We start from the raw sequence: 14,608 nt of genomic DNA, 5'->3' as shown, positions 1-14,608 counted from the left end.
TTTTTAAAAGCCACCGAACTATTTTCCTCAGTAGCTGCCCCATTTTACCTTCCAACCAGTAGTACAAGGAGGTTGCCATTTTTTCATACTCATGCCAATACCTTTTTTTCTGTTTTTATGACTTAAAACTATCCAAATGAGTGTGAAGAGGTATCTGTGGTTTTGATTTGCATTTCCCTAATGATTAGTGTGATTAGTGGTTAAACATTTTTTCATTTATTTGCCTTTTTTTTTTCTAATCTTCTTTCGAGAATTGTCTCTTCACATCTCTGCCAATTTTTGAGTTAGGTTTTAGTGTTTTTGAGTTACAGTTCTTTTTGTATTCTGGATATCAGCCCCTTGTCTAATAAATGGTGTGTAAATATTTTCTTATTTGGTGAGTTGTCTTTTTCACTGTCTTGATAGTATCTTTGATGCACAAAAGTTTTTAATTTTGATGAAATCGAGTTTATTTTTTCTTTTGTTGCCTTTGCTTTTCACGTCATATCCAAGAAATTATTACCAAATCCAGCATCATGAAATTTTTCCCTTACGTTTTTTTCTAAGAGTTTTAAACTTCTATTTATTTCTTTTTAAAAATATTTTTTAAAATTTATTTATTTGACAGAGATCACAAGTAGGCAGAGAGGCAATCAGAGAGAGAGGGGAAGCAGGCTCCCTGCCGAGCAGAGAGCCCGATGCAGGGCCTGATCCCAGGACCCTAAGATCATGACCCGAGCAGAAGGCAGAGACTTAACCCACTGAGCCACCCAGGCATCCCAGAGTTTCGCACTTTGAGTTCACAAGTTTAGATCTTTAATTCCCTAAGTTAATTTGTATATATAATGTAAGTTAAGGGTCATCTTCATTTTTTGGCTCGAGCACCATTTGTTGAAAAGGCTTATTTCTTCATTGAGTAGTCTTGGCAGTCTTCTGAAAATTACTTGGCCATATGTGTGAGGGCTTATTTCTGGACTCCAGTGTACGCCATTGGTCTGTATGTCTGTTCTTATGTCAGTGCCACACTGTTAGGATTACTGTAGTTCGTAGTAAGTTTTGAAATCAGGAACTGTGAGTCCCCCAACTTTGTTCTTTTTCAAAATTGTTTTGATTATTGGGGGTGTCCTGTTAGAAATTTAAAATTTTTTCAAGCATTCTAAGTATAAACAGCTTAATTTAGTTAGCATTTTTGCTACATTAGGATTACTATAGGTTAATTCATAGTTGGTGTTGATATTTAGTAGGCTGTTAATTTGTTGATTCATTTTTTTGATTGACTTCAGTACCCTAGTTGGTTGACGCCCTTTATTGTGGTTCCTGTCATAATGCTGTTCAAATCTATGAAGTAACATCATGAGCTCTTTCTTGACATTGAAGAGTTAGTTAGCAGAGCTATCATAATGGCTCTCTGACACTAGCACTATAGTATTACTCTATTTTGTGCTCTAACTGTATAGGAAGACTGATTCCACCTGTTTATTTTCAATTAGTATTGAAATGGCTGATGGCTAGTGCAGGAAGATCCTTCTCTACAGCGGTCACAGAGCAACTTCAGCTTCTACCGTTGTTTTTTAAGGTAAGTTTATGGCTGAAACTAAGAATGCGCCTCCCTGTGTTAACTAACTGGAATTTACTTACTTGTTTTAAGATTTTATTCAATTATTTGACAGAAAGACTGCAAGAGAGGGAACACAAGCAGGTGAAGTAGGAGAAGAAGAAGCAGGTTTCCTGTGGAGCAGGGAGTCAGACACTTACTGACTGAGCCACCCGGGCACCCCAGCTAACTGGAATTTAAATGCAAACATGGAAAGAAAAAAAGAATGCATACCCATCTGAACTTCACAGGGAATTTATATTTATCACCTGATAGCGGATAGTTTTTCAGACTCTGTGTGACTTGGTTGGTTCGCTAAGGAGAATAGTCATTGGAGAATCATGAGGTGATAGCAGTTTAATATTTGTTGAAATAGTCTTTTCAGTATTAGGTAAGGCTAGTATCTTAACAGATATATGAAAAGTTTAGAGACAAAGCATTGTTATACTGATAACCAGTTTCCAAGCATAGTTAAGGAAAATATTGACAGCTAAAAAAATAAAGCCCTAGTGACATTTTTTAAATACAGCTATTTCTGATTTGTTTTATTCAGTATATGTGAAATCTAAAGCTGTATTATATTTATACATACAATATTTGTATTTATGGTGTCAAATGGGACTGTAACTGCTTTTAACAAACACCTGCAGAAGTAGCCTGTTTCTGGCAGTCAGTCCTGCAAAGAGACTGACGTCTGATTTGATTTGATGGAAGGTGTAGCCTACGTGGGTCTAATTACTCATCTAGGCAGGTGATGAAGCTGGTAAAACTAAGGTCACAGATCAGTATATTGGTTGCCACAGTTCTAGTTTGCAGTCGTGCTATGGTTATCAAAATGGTCTGGTCTTATGGCACATTTGGAACAAATGGCACAAACATCACTGCTGCTTGAGAGTTACTGTTCGGTGCAGATATCATTTTGGGAGGAATACCCTTGGTCCTGTGTCCCAGCAAATCGTCTGCTAAACTTTGGATTTGCCACAGTATACTATGTCTTCAAGAAATCTCAAAAAGAGGGGCGCCTGGGTGGCTCAGTGGGTTAAAACCTCTGCCTTCAGCCCAGGTCATGATCTCAGGGTCCTGGGATCTAGCCCCACATCAGGCTCTCTGCTGAGCAGGGAGCCTGCTTCCTCCTCTCTCTCTGCCTGCTTCTCTGCCTACTTGTGATCTCTTGTCTGTCAAATAAATAAATAAAATCTTTAAAAAAAAAAAAAAAAAGAAATCTCAAAAACTCTAGTGGGCACCTGGGTGGATCAGTCATTAAGCGTTTACCTTTGGCTCAGGTCGTGATCCCATAGTGGGAAGGGGTGTCCACTTCTCACACACGCATGCTCTCTCTCTCAAAAAAAAAAAAAAGATTACTGGTAATATTCAAAGGATCCACCACTAAAATACTTTTAGAAATGCTAGGTAGGGCCTGATACCCATCAGTACCTCTGGGATCTTCCAGGATCGAAGAGTAGGCAGTAGTTATTAGTGTATATAGATCCTTGTTACTTGTAGGTCCTTGGTGCAGATAGGGTTTGTCTTTAGGGCAGTGGTGCTTAAACTTTTCCACTGTCACATATGCAGTCAATACAGAACATGATCTCATATGTCCATAAATGGGTGGTGTGAAATGAGTGTTGGTATAGTTGGAGTTTTATCCCCTTCTTCCATTCATGCTCATGCCCCCAAGATCAAGAGTCACACACCCTTTTGACTAAGCCAGCCAGGCGCCCCTAATTTTTTCTTTTCTTTTGAGTGAATTAGAGATTACCTAAAAATAAAATCTTTTATTTTTTTTTTTAAGATTTTATTTATTATTTGTGAGAGAGAGAGAGCGAGCACAGGCAGACAAGAGTGGCAGGCAGAGGCAGAGGGAGAAGCAGGCTCCCCGCCGAGCAAGTAGCCCGACATGAGGGACTCCATCCCAGAACACTGGGCTCAGGACCTGAGCCAAAGGCAGCTGCCCAACCAACTGAGCCACCCAGGCATCCCAAAATTAAAATCTTCTAAAAAAAATCAGGGAGGGACGCCTGCGATCAAACAAACAAAAACCAGAAATCAGGTATATGAGAGTGAGGTTGATAGAAAGAGGTGTTGAATCCACATGAAATTTGTAAAAACATTAATCATTAGAAAGCTGTATTGTGTGAATTGCTTCTGACATTTCACATTGCCTAACATTTCACCTGGATCTACAGATAGTGAGTTTGAGAATCTGCTTTAGGTCATCATGGTGAATGGAGTGTGTGGTACAAAGACACCATAGCACAGATGAAAGTTACTTTCCAGGCAGTCAGCTGTGTAGAGTAAGAATAAAGAAAGGAGTCTAAAAGCAAGTTATTGCTTTTTTTTTTTTTTAAGATTTTATTTATTTATTTGACAGGCAGAGATCACAAGTAGGCAGAGAGGCAGTCAGAGAGAGGAGGAAGCAGGCTCCACAATGAGCAGAGAGCCCGATAAGGGGCTTGATCCCAGGACCCTGAGATCATGACCTGAGTCGAAGGCAGAGGCTTAACCCACTGAGCCACCCAGGCGCCCCTAGTTGTTCCTTATTAAACTGTGGAACGCACTCAGAAATAGTTGGAGATGAGATCAGAAATATGTTTCTGACACTTGAGGTGCTTCATAAATTCTAAATGAAGTTATTATATCCTATCACATAAAAAGCAGTTTTATATCAATTCAAAAAAAAAAAAACCACCTTGACATCTATATCAAAGTGAAAGTTGCAGTTTATTTGCCTTTTCTAGTCAAAGAGTCCCTCACCAAGTTTTTGCAAGGATGAAATGAGATCATGTCTATAAAGCAGATAGCACGGTATAAAATATTTATATATATTATAATTATTGCATATTGCTTTTGTTACTAGTCTTTAACTGCATTTTAATTTGGAATAGTAAAGAGTTCAGATGCCAATGATCAGGGAGGAGGAAAAAAGGACGTGTTGTATGATAAGTTTCAAACTTCCCTGAGTGCTCATCAGAAGTTACTACTATGGAATAGTAGTTTGTATATGTCAGACTCAGAGAAAAACTTACAGATGTTGTTACAGCTGGTACAGAATTACATACCATTGATAGGATTTCTGCAGAAAAACTACTTTTCTTAATAATTAGAGGAAGCAGGGACACCTGGGTGGCTTGGTCATTAAGCATCTGCCTTTGGCTCAGGTCATGTGGGATCGAGCCCTGCATGAGGCTCCCTGCTCAGCGGGAAGCCTGCTTCTCCCTCTCACATTCCCCCTGCTTCTGTTTCCTCTCTCACTGTCAAATAAATAAAGAAATGACATCTTAAAAAATATATATTAGAGGAGAGGACAACCCTGTAGAGTGTTCTTTTGCTAACTAAATTTTTGTTCAGATTAACACAGAGCAGCATTTTGTACAGGTTAACACAGTTTAATGTCAGTTAAATCTTAACTGTGATGTACCAATATTAATAAATTTATGTGAAAACAAAGCAAAAGAAGGACTAAGATCTCCTTTTTTTATATCACAGTATTAGTTAAGGATATTTAATTGCAAGCACTGAAAACTAAATGTCTGCAACAGTGGAAAGAGGAAATTAATTAGATTACATAGAAGTATCTAGGCAGTTCGCTGCCTAGGGACACAGGTAACAGAAGCTAAATAGCCTCAGCAGGTGCCGTCTCCTTGCATTTCTCTCGTCAAGATTTTAGATGTCCAGAAATACACTTTGGCTCAACAATATGATCCCTCCGTTGACGGACCCACCAGAATGACAGAAAAAATGATTTTCCAAAAGTTAATCAAAATGTCTGTTTTCAGCAAGAGGGATGGATATTGGCAAGGAAGTGCTACAAACAGACATTAAAACACCCTTATTACTTCAGTTCTTAAGGAAAACCCAAATCACTGTATGTCAGTCTCCTCTGTGGTATGGCCAGAAAGCAAAAGATAAGAATAGTCAGTACCTGAAGAAAGCCTCTAGATTTTGTTGGCATAGACTTTATTCCCCCAATTTTTTTTTTTTGTAAGATTATTTATTTATTTATTTGACAGACAGAGATCACAAGTAAGCAGAGAGGCAGGCAGAGAGAGAGGAGGAAGCAGGCTCCCCGCTGAGCAGAGAGCCCAATGCGGGGCTCAATTCCAGGACCCTGGGATCATGACCCGAGCCAGAGGCAGAGGCCTTAACCTACTGAGCCACCCAGGCGCCCCCCCCAAACTTTTTATTTTGAATTAGAAAGGCTTCACAGGAGTTGCAAGGTACTACAGAGCAGTCTCATGTACCCTTCATTTATTTTTTTCTAGTAGTTATATTTTCAAAATCAGAAAATTAAAATCAGTACAACATGTATATAATTCTATGTCATTCTATCACACAAATAGATTCCTACAACCACCAACACAATTATGATACAGAAGTACTCCCATTATCACCAAAATTACTTTGTGTTACCCCATAACAGTCAACCTTCCTCCTCTCCCTCAGCACCACTATCCTCTGGCAACCACTGATTATTCTCCATCTCTATAATTGTCATTTCAAGAATGTCATATAGATGGATTACAGCTTGTCTTTTTATGAAGAGACTATAATGTACCCCCCTTAATGCCAGTTGAACATTCCCATACTTTAAGGTTGTCTGAATCTTAATTTTTCTGTAACTACTGTGGTAGTTGGAACATTATGACAGTGTACACATGTGTTCTTTTAAAAGTTGTATCTGTGGGGCTCAGTGGGTTAAAGCCTCTGCCTTCAGCTCAGGTCATGATCCCAGGGTCTTGGGATCGAGCCCTGCATCGAGCTCTTTGCTCAGCAGGGAGCCTGCTTCCCCACCCCCACCACCTGCCTCTCTGCCTACTTGTGATCTCTGTCAAATAAATAAATAAAATCTTTAAAAAAAAAAAGTTGTATCTGGGAAGAAAAATAATACTTTTGAGAAAATATTAAAAGTTGAAAATTAGGGGCACCTGGGTGGCTCAGTGGGTTAGGCTGCTGCCTTCGGCTCGGGTCATGATCCCAGGGTCCTGGGATCGAGTCCCGCGTCGGGCTCTCTGCTCAGCGGGGAGCCTGCTTCCCTCTCTCTCTATGCCTGCCTCTCCGTCTACTTGTGATTTCTCTCTGTCAAATAAATAAATAAAATCTTTTTAAAAAAAAGTTGAAAATTAAAAAGTTTTAAGTGAGTTGGTAAGATTCAGATAAACTAGACTACAGAGTAATTGCTGATCAAGAAATACCGATGTTATTCCTTGAGATGAACTAAAGAAAGTACTTTTCCAAACTTAGAAGCTTTGCTTTGTAACAGAAAAGGTTTTCGTTCCACAAACAGTAATGTTGTTAATAGATAAAATCACTGCAAAGTAAAATATCTCCAAGATTTTGGGGCACCGGGCTGGCACAGTTAGAACTGCAACTCGTGATCTCAGGGTTATGGGGTGTAGAGATCACTTAACCAAATCAGTAAAAACTTAAAAATATCTAAGAGATTTTGATTTTACTGACACATGAAAGCAGTCTAGCGCAAACAAATTGTTGTCCTGTGCTAGTAATTAATAATGGTTAATTTGCTGCTTTGGAACACGCTGTTCCTTACAGTGAAGTTTACTTATTGGATTTCAGGATTTTGCTGGTTTTAGTAGAACATTTTAACCTCTTCTTAACATGAGAACATTATGCCCTAATTTCATTCATAAAACACATTTTTTTCATGAATGGTAGGAAGAAAGACTGATGATTCAACAGGTGAGTGAGTCACCTTAAATTTTCCTGGTGGTAATGGTAGGCCTGCCGGCAAATGAATATCTTCTTTTCTTTCTTTCTTTCTTTCTTTCTTTCTTTTTTTTTTTTTAAGATTTTATTTATTATATGACAGACAGAGATCACAAGTAGGCAGAGAGAGACAGATGGGGAAGCAGGCTCCCTGCTGAGCAGAGAGCCCGATGCGGGGCTTGTTGCAGGGCTTGATCCCAGCACCCTGGGATCATGACCTGAGCCGGAGGCAGAGGCTTTAACCCACTGAGCCACCCAGTTGCCCCGAATATCTTCTTTTTTTATACTAGCGTTCAACTAGCCAACTCTAAATCACCTCATTTTTATTATGGGTGAATGAAATAACAAAACAATTCCATGTACATTGCCTGGAGATTTGGACTATTCAGTATTTGTAATCATTTTTTTATCTTCAATTTCTTTGGTGTGTGTCTTTTTTTATAGCTTTCTTTTTTTTTTTTTTTTATAGCTTTCTGAGTGCATCTGTGCCATATGCTGCATTAGTGTAGATGTCGGGTTGTATAAAAAATAAAGAAATGTTTCATTCTACAAATTGATTTTTTTTTTAATTTTTTTTTAAAGATTATTCATTCATTTATTTGACAGACAGAGATCACAAGTAATGCAGAGAGGCAGACAGAGAGAGAGAAGGGGAAGCAGGCTTCCCGCTGAACAGAGGGCCCGATGCGGGGCTCGATCCCAGGACCCCTGGAATCATGACCTGAGCCGAAGGCAGAGGCTTAACCCACTGAGCCACCCAGGCACCCCTGATTTTTATTTTTAGAGTCTGATAATGACCATCTTCTCACATAACTGCCTCTCCCTCTTTAGTGACTACATTGTATTATCATTTATTCAGTCCATTTTCTATGGGTAGTCACTGATTATTCCCAGTTTTTGGCTGTTAAAAACTAATAGTCTTGGGGCACCTGGGTGACTCAGTGGGTTAAAGCCTCTGCCTTCGGCTCAGGTCATGATCCCAGCCAGGGTCCTGGGATTGAGCCCCGCATTGGGCTCTCTGCTCAGCAAGGAGCCTGCTTCCTCCTCTCTCTCTGCCTGCCTCTCTGCCTACTTGTGGTCTCTATCTGTCAAATAAATAAATAAAATCTTTAAAAAAAAAAAAACTTAATAGTCTTTTGCAACTATGCATATATTTGTAGGGCAAATACTATATATAAAATTACCATGTAAAAGACCTGCTTGCATTTGTAATTCTAGTGGATACTGCCCTCCAAAGAGCCTGTCTTACGTTATCTCTTCCCCATTAACCCTGACATTTCTTAAATCTTTGATGGTTAAATAAATTTTTTTTTAAAGACTATTATACTTCTTGTGATGCTTAGCTGGCTCACTCAGTAGAGCATGCAACCCTTAATCTCAGAGTTGAAAATTCAAGCCCCACACTGGGCTTGCCATTTCCTTATGATAGATAAATAAGTAAATAAAAATATAAAACAAAAATTATTGTATTTCTTTAGTGAGGATATCTCCTTATACATTGGCTATTTGTAATTTTTTGCCAGCTATCTGTATTTTGCAAGTTTTCTATTGTGTTATAAAGGAGTTCTATTTTTATAATTTTCTTTATTTTTAAGTGATGTTGTGAAGTATTTTTTCTCCATTGATTTGAGATGAAATCTCATATACTTGTTTCAGTAAGTCTGCTAAGAGATATTATTTCCATCAAACTTGTACAGATTATCACAGTGAATTAGTATATTGAGCTTAGAGGTTTAGTTGCTAAAGAAAAAATTATTCTCACACATGTCAGTTGTAAGGAAGACTTCGTTTGGAACTATTGGATAGGTGTCAAGACTGAATACAGCAAAGACAGCTGGGGATATTTAGCCAATGAGCGGAACGGTGTGGAGGTGTTAGTACGAAGAAAATGACTAATAGGAGAGACATCAAGTATAGGGGATTCTTGGTAAACTGACTTGACAGGACTCTTCCAAAAGCATTCCATGTTGATCACGTACAAAAAGTGGAGGTGAGGAATTGGATCAGATACAGAGATGAGAGAGATTCTTTTCTCTCAGATGTCAGGATTCTTGATAAAACTGGACTCAGTAGGTCCGGATGAAAAGAGGGTTCAGAGAAGCCTGGCTAATGTTTGGTAAACAAGGATAGTTAAAGTAAAGGCATAGTTTAAAAAAAAAGAAAGTAAACGCAAAGTTAAGTTCCCATTGGTTATGGGTATGCAAAGAAATTTGGTAATACTAAGCTTTGAATATTTCACCTCCGTTGACACAGTCCTTAGTGTTTTAAGAGAAAAATAATTTCTTTCCATATTAAACTATAACTTTGGTTGGGGGCGAGGGCACTGTTGCTTGTTTTTCAATAGGCTCTGTTCCCAGCATGGAGTCCAACACAGGGCTTGAATTCACAACCCTGAGATCAACCTGAGCTGAAATCACAAGTTGGATTCTTAACCTACTGAGCCACCCAGGGACCCCCATATTAAAACTATACTTTAAAAAAGAAACAAGAAAATATATTTAGACTGTTTTAGAGGAGGGGCGCCTGGATGGCTCCGTGGGTTGAGCCTCTGCCTTTGGCTCGGGTTGTGATCTCGGGGTCCTGGGATTGAGCCCTGCATCAGGCTCTCTGCTCTGCGGGGAGCCTGCTTCCCCTGCCTTCTCTGCCTGCTTCTCTGCCAACTTGTGATCTCTCTCTGTCAAATAAGCAAAATCTTTTAAAAAATTAAAAAAAAAAAAGACTTTTAGAGGACACTTACTTATTAAGGGCTGGGGACAAAGAAGGCTGAGCATACTTTATTTTACCAATTTGTCTTTAGAGCCCTAAAAATACTTTTTATGATCATAAAACAAAATTAAATGAAGACTTCCCCTCCCCAACCTACTTTTTAAAGTCTTTATAAACTTTACACCCAGTATGGGCTCGAACTCATGATCTGAGATCAAGAATGGCATGCTCCACCAACTAAACCAGCCAGGCACCTCTGCCTTTAAAAAAAAAAAGCAAAATGAAACAAATGAACTTCACCTTACTATGTTTCTGGTTGTAAGGATGAATATATGAAGCACTGTCTTTTTTTTTTTTTTTTTTAAAGATTTTATTTATTTATTTGACAGAGATCACAAGTAGGCAGAGAGGCAGGTAGAAAGGAAGGGAAGCAGGCTCCCTGCTGAGCAGAGAGCCCAATGCAGGACTCGATCCCAGGACCCTGAGATCATGACCCAAGCCGAAGGCAGTGGCTTAACCCACTGAGCCACCCAGGCGCCCCTGAAGCACTGACTTTTTAAAACAGAAAATCACACATGCCTATGGGGACTGCATCCCATAATATTGGAATAAAGCTGTTATGTCTATTATATAATAATAAAGAGCAAATAAATGATAATTGTCAGTAGTGTTAAAAAAACAAAATTCATCAGAGTAAATTCGAAGATCTTACTGGCTTTGTTCAGTGATTCATGAATCAGGCAGTACCATGTAAAAATGGAAAGGACTCCAGGGATCTGTACCAAATGGAAGGTGTATATAAATATAGTGAGGGTGGGGAGAGAGCATTAGCAGGGCGAGGAGGGGCAGAGGGAGAAGGAGAAGCAGACTTCCGCACTGAGCAGGGAGCCCAATATAGGGCTCAATTCCAGAACCCTGGGATCACAACCTGAGCCAGAGGCAGACACTTAACTGACTGAGCCACCCAGGTGCCTCCCAAAATGGAAGGTCTTTAAAGGCAAAAATGGGGTGGGACAAGAAAGGCCAAACAAAAGATTATTTCAGACAAGGCAGGGGTCTACCATGTGGTATACTTTACTATTACTAATCAGTTAATTCCTAATTAACTGGTTGGAGTCTCCTTCTTTCAGAACCATAATGACTGAAACTACAGTTAAGTCTTAGTTTGCAGTGTTGGGGGCAAGTAATTTCATTTTGGCCCTATTCCTTTTTTAACATTAGGAACCAAAATTTGTAACATGAGTGACAGGATATAAAAATCCAGCTTTTGGGGCGCCTGGGTGGCTCAGTCGGTTGATCCGCTTGATTTCAGCTCGGGTAATGGCTGGTGGGGTTGTAGGATCACCAGTGCCGGGCTCCGAATTCATCTTGGGAGGCTGCTTGAAGAGTCTGCCCTCTGCCCTTACCCCTACTTGTGCATACATGTGTGTTCTCTCTAAATCTTTTTTAAAAATCCAGCTGTTTAGTAAAATCTCAGTAATCCTAAATTTGAAAATACCAGTATGATCTCATGATCTGCTTTTCTTTAGAAAATAGGCTTAGGCTCAGTTGGTTAAGCAGCTGCCTTCGGCTCAGGTCATGATCCCAGCGTCTTGGGATCGAGTCCCGCATCGGGCTCCTTGCTCGGCAGGGAGCCTGCTTCTCCCTCTGCCTCTGCCTGCCTCTCTGTCTGCCTGTGCTAGCTCTCCCTCTCTCTCTCTGACAAATAAATAAATAAATAAAATCTTAAAAAAAAAAAAAAAGAAAATAGGCTTAGGGGCACCTGGGTGGCTCAGTGGGTTAAAGCCTCTGCCTTTGGCTCAGGTCCTGATCCCGGGGTCCTGGGATCGAGCCCCACATCGGGCTCTCTGCTCAGCAGGGAGCCTGCTTCCCCCTCTCTCTGCCTGCCTCTCTGCCTACTTGTGATCTCTGTCTGTCAAATAAATAAATAAAATCTTTTTTAAAAATGGGCTTATTTCCTAGCTCTGGCCACAAAAAACCCATAACCAGTAATCAGCTTAATAGTGATCAGTGCTCGTAGTGCCCAGATGACGGTTTCTAAAAAGGTATCATTTCCTGCTAGAAGAACCAGGGCTCCATGGAGAAAAAGTTGATTTCAGGTTAGGACCAAGAAATGTACAGGGCAAACCTAATTCATATTGTCCTACCAGAAACCAGGAATGCAACAGTTGTGTTAAATCAGGAGCCATTTCGAGCACCAGTAAGACTAAAACCATTAAGTTTGTTCAAATTCATTAGCTCATAATGACCATTGTTTTAAAAATTCATTGTTTACTTTTGGAGGATAGGAAGGAAACCACTATCAGAGGAAGGAAACCCTCTGAGGGATAGAAGGCTTTTCTGTATGAACCGTTCCATGTAATAAGAAGAAAGCAGTGTCACCGTTTTGCAATCCTTTTTTTGTAGTGGTTCATCACAGAAAGAAAATTTGACCATACGTGAAGGAAGTACACACCACTTACGTTGTGCTCAAAGAATTAGACTTTAATAAAATCAAGGCTCTAGATCTATTGCTACTTTACAGGACATACTGGAGCCAATGAATGCCGCCACAGAGATGCAGTCAGAGAAGGAAGGCCACCGTAGAGGACACTACAAAACCAAGTAGCCAGGCCCTCCCCCTCTCTTTTTTTTTTTTTTTTTTTTTTTTAAGGGGCAAGGAATTTAAAAAGAGGGTAGGGAGAATTTAGAGATTTATTTTAAATACATCTTCCACAGAACATTTTACACTTAAGAGCCACATGAACCAAATGCAGTGTGAGATCACCACATTCAACCAGATTTAAACAACCAGTTTACAAAGTAATGGGGGAAATTTGAACACTACTGTATATTCTATATTTTAATTGCAATGAATTTTTATGGCTGATGTCATTCCAGGTTTTTAAAGTAAGAGACTTTATCTTTTAGAGATACATAATAAGATAATCATGGGTGAAATGCGTCTGGGATTTGCTCCAAATAATTTAATTAGGGGATGGGGAAACATGGGGAGCAAGAAATGGGAGGATTTTGCTGGGAGAAGTGGTGATGGATTCATGGGGACTCCTTGTCCTTTCCCTAGTTTTGTACATATCTGAAAATTCCCATAGAAGTTGTTAAAAGTAAAAATGTGATTTATTTTATGTAAGGATGCCTTTGTACTTACTGGCTGTTGTTTCAATTGTGTGTTTGCTTTGTTTTATTGTTCTCTAGATTGCCCCAGTGGAAAATGACAACAGCTATGACGAACTGAAAAGAGATGCAAAGTTATGTTTATCGCTAATGTCTCAGGGCTTGCTTTACCCTCATCAAGTGCCTTTGGTACTTCAGGTGCTAAAACAAGTAAGAATGTCTACCGGATATTTTTGTGTTTTGGCTAGAATTTGGTTGCCCTAAGAATTTCACAAAGTCAGCTGTAGTGCACACAGTACTGGAAATTTATTTTTCATTTTGACTTTTTTATTTTAGTCTGAGAAAAGATACCTGTTGACCAAAGAAACAGATGTAGATTCTGTATCTGCCTCTGCCACCAACTTCTGTGAGCTTGGGGAGATCATTCAACCCCCCAAATTCCCTACTTACACAAAGAGCTAATTATTGAAGCATCTTGGGTGCAAAGTGCTTATGAGGGAAGAGGGGTAGTCATTCTCTTTAACCATTTCCCCTTTATTTTATTCACCTCTGTTTCCCAATCTCTGGTTTAAAAAAGAAAGAAGGAAAAAAGACCTAAGTGATTATATATTTTCTGGCTGCATTTTTAGTATACCATATGCTTAGCCTTTACCCAGGTCATACATGTGTTACATAAAAAGTGGACCTGTTCCCATGGTCTTCAGATTTTTAAGTTGAATTGTCACTGAAAAATGTGTTTTAACAACCCAGTTTGTTTGTTTTTTCTGTGATGGGGGAATTTAGCAGGTCTCAGTCATTGCTTTCAGTCCACTACTCTACCTGCAATGAAGTAAAAGGAAATAATGTACAACTCTTAGAGGAGTCAGAGTATGAATTATAATTTTCTCTGAAGTTGACTTTTGTCTGTCTGTTCCTTACCCTTTATTTCCAACCATTCTGAAGAACTAACTGTACCTGAACATGTTCGTGCAACCTTCTATTTAGAAGGAACTGTAACACGAGCTTGCTCTACCCATGCCTGTGAAGTAGAGGTGTTCGAGAAGATGATAGGATTTGTGTGTCATTTCTGTCTGTCACCTCCTGCTCTTGGCAGCACTCTTCCCAGTGTTTCTACTTCTTCTCATTCACAGACAGCAAGAAGCAGTTCTTGGCATGCTAGATATACAGTGCTGACCTACCTCCAGACCATGGTATTCTATAACCTCTTTATTTTCCTAAACAATGAAGATGCAGTTAAAGACATCAGGTGGCTGGTTATAAGTCTTTTGGAGGATGAACAACTAGAGGTAAAATTTATGATCTAGCAAATCAAAATTTAATTTAGAGAAAGCATCATGTTCCCCCCCCTTTAAAAAGTATTTATGCGTTGATGAGTTTTTTAAAGCATAAATTATTAAAAGTAACTTTAATTTTAACATTAACCTGTGTTACTCATTTTGATACCCTAATGGTGATTTCCTGTCCTACAAATGAAACAAACACTGGGCATGT

The 14,608-nt window shown here is 39.3% G+C and overlaps 1 protein-coding gene across 2 annotated transcripts in view; it reads left to right on the top strand.

Moving 5' to 3' along the window:
- The window catches only part of PSME4 (proteasome activator subunit 4), a 114,942-nt gene that overhangs the window by 91,834 nt on the left and 8,500 nt on the right, over window positions 1-14,608 (top strand). For both annotated transcript variants that reach the window (XM_044263953.1, XM_044263952.1), the window contains exons 41-43: window positions 1,470-1,555; window positions 13,199-13,327; window positions 14,248-14,403. In XM_044263953.1, coding sequence (XP_044119888.1) covers window positions 1,470-1,555; window positions 13,199-13,327; window positions 14,248-14,403 — 371 coding nt within the window. The remainder of the gene's footprint in view (window positions 1-1,469; window positions 1,556-13,198; window positions 13,328-14,247; window positions 14,404-14,608) is intronic.

This window comes from Neovison vison, chromosome 8 (genome assembly GCF_020171115.1).
Source record: "Neovison vison isolate M4711 chromosome 8, ASM_NN_V1, whole genome shotgun sequence".
NCBI classification, from domain to species: Eukaryota; Metazoa; Chordata; class Mammalia; order Carnivora; family Mustelidae; genus Neogale; species Neogale vison.
The sequence above is the reverse complement of the archived record's forward strand: the minus strand, read 5'-3'. Positions and strand labels throughout refer to the sequence as shown.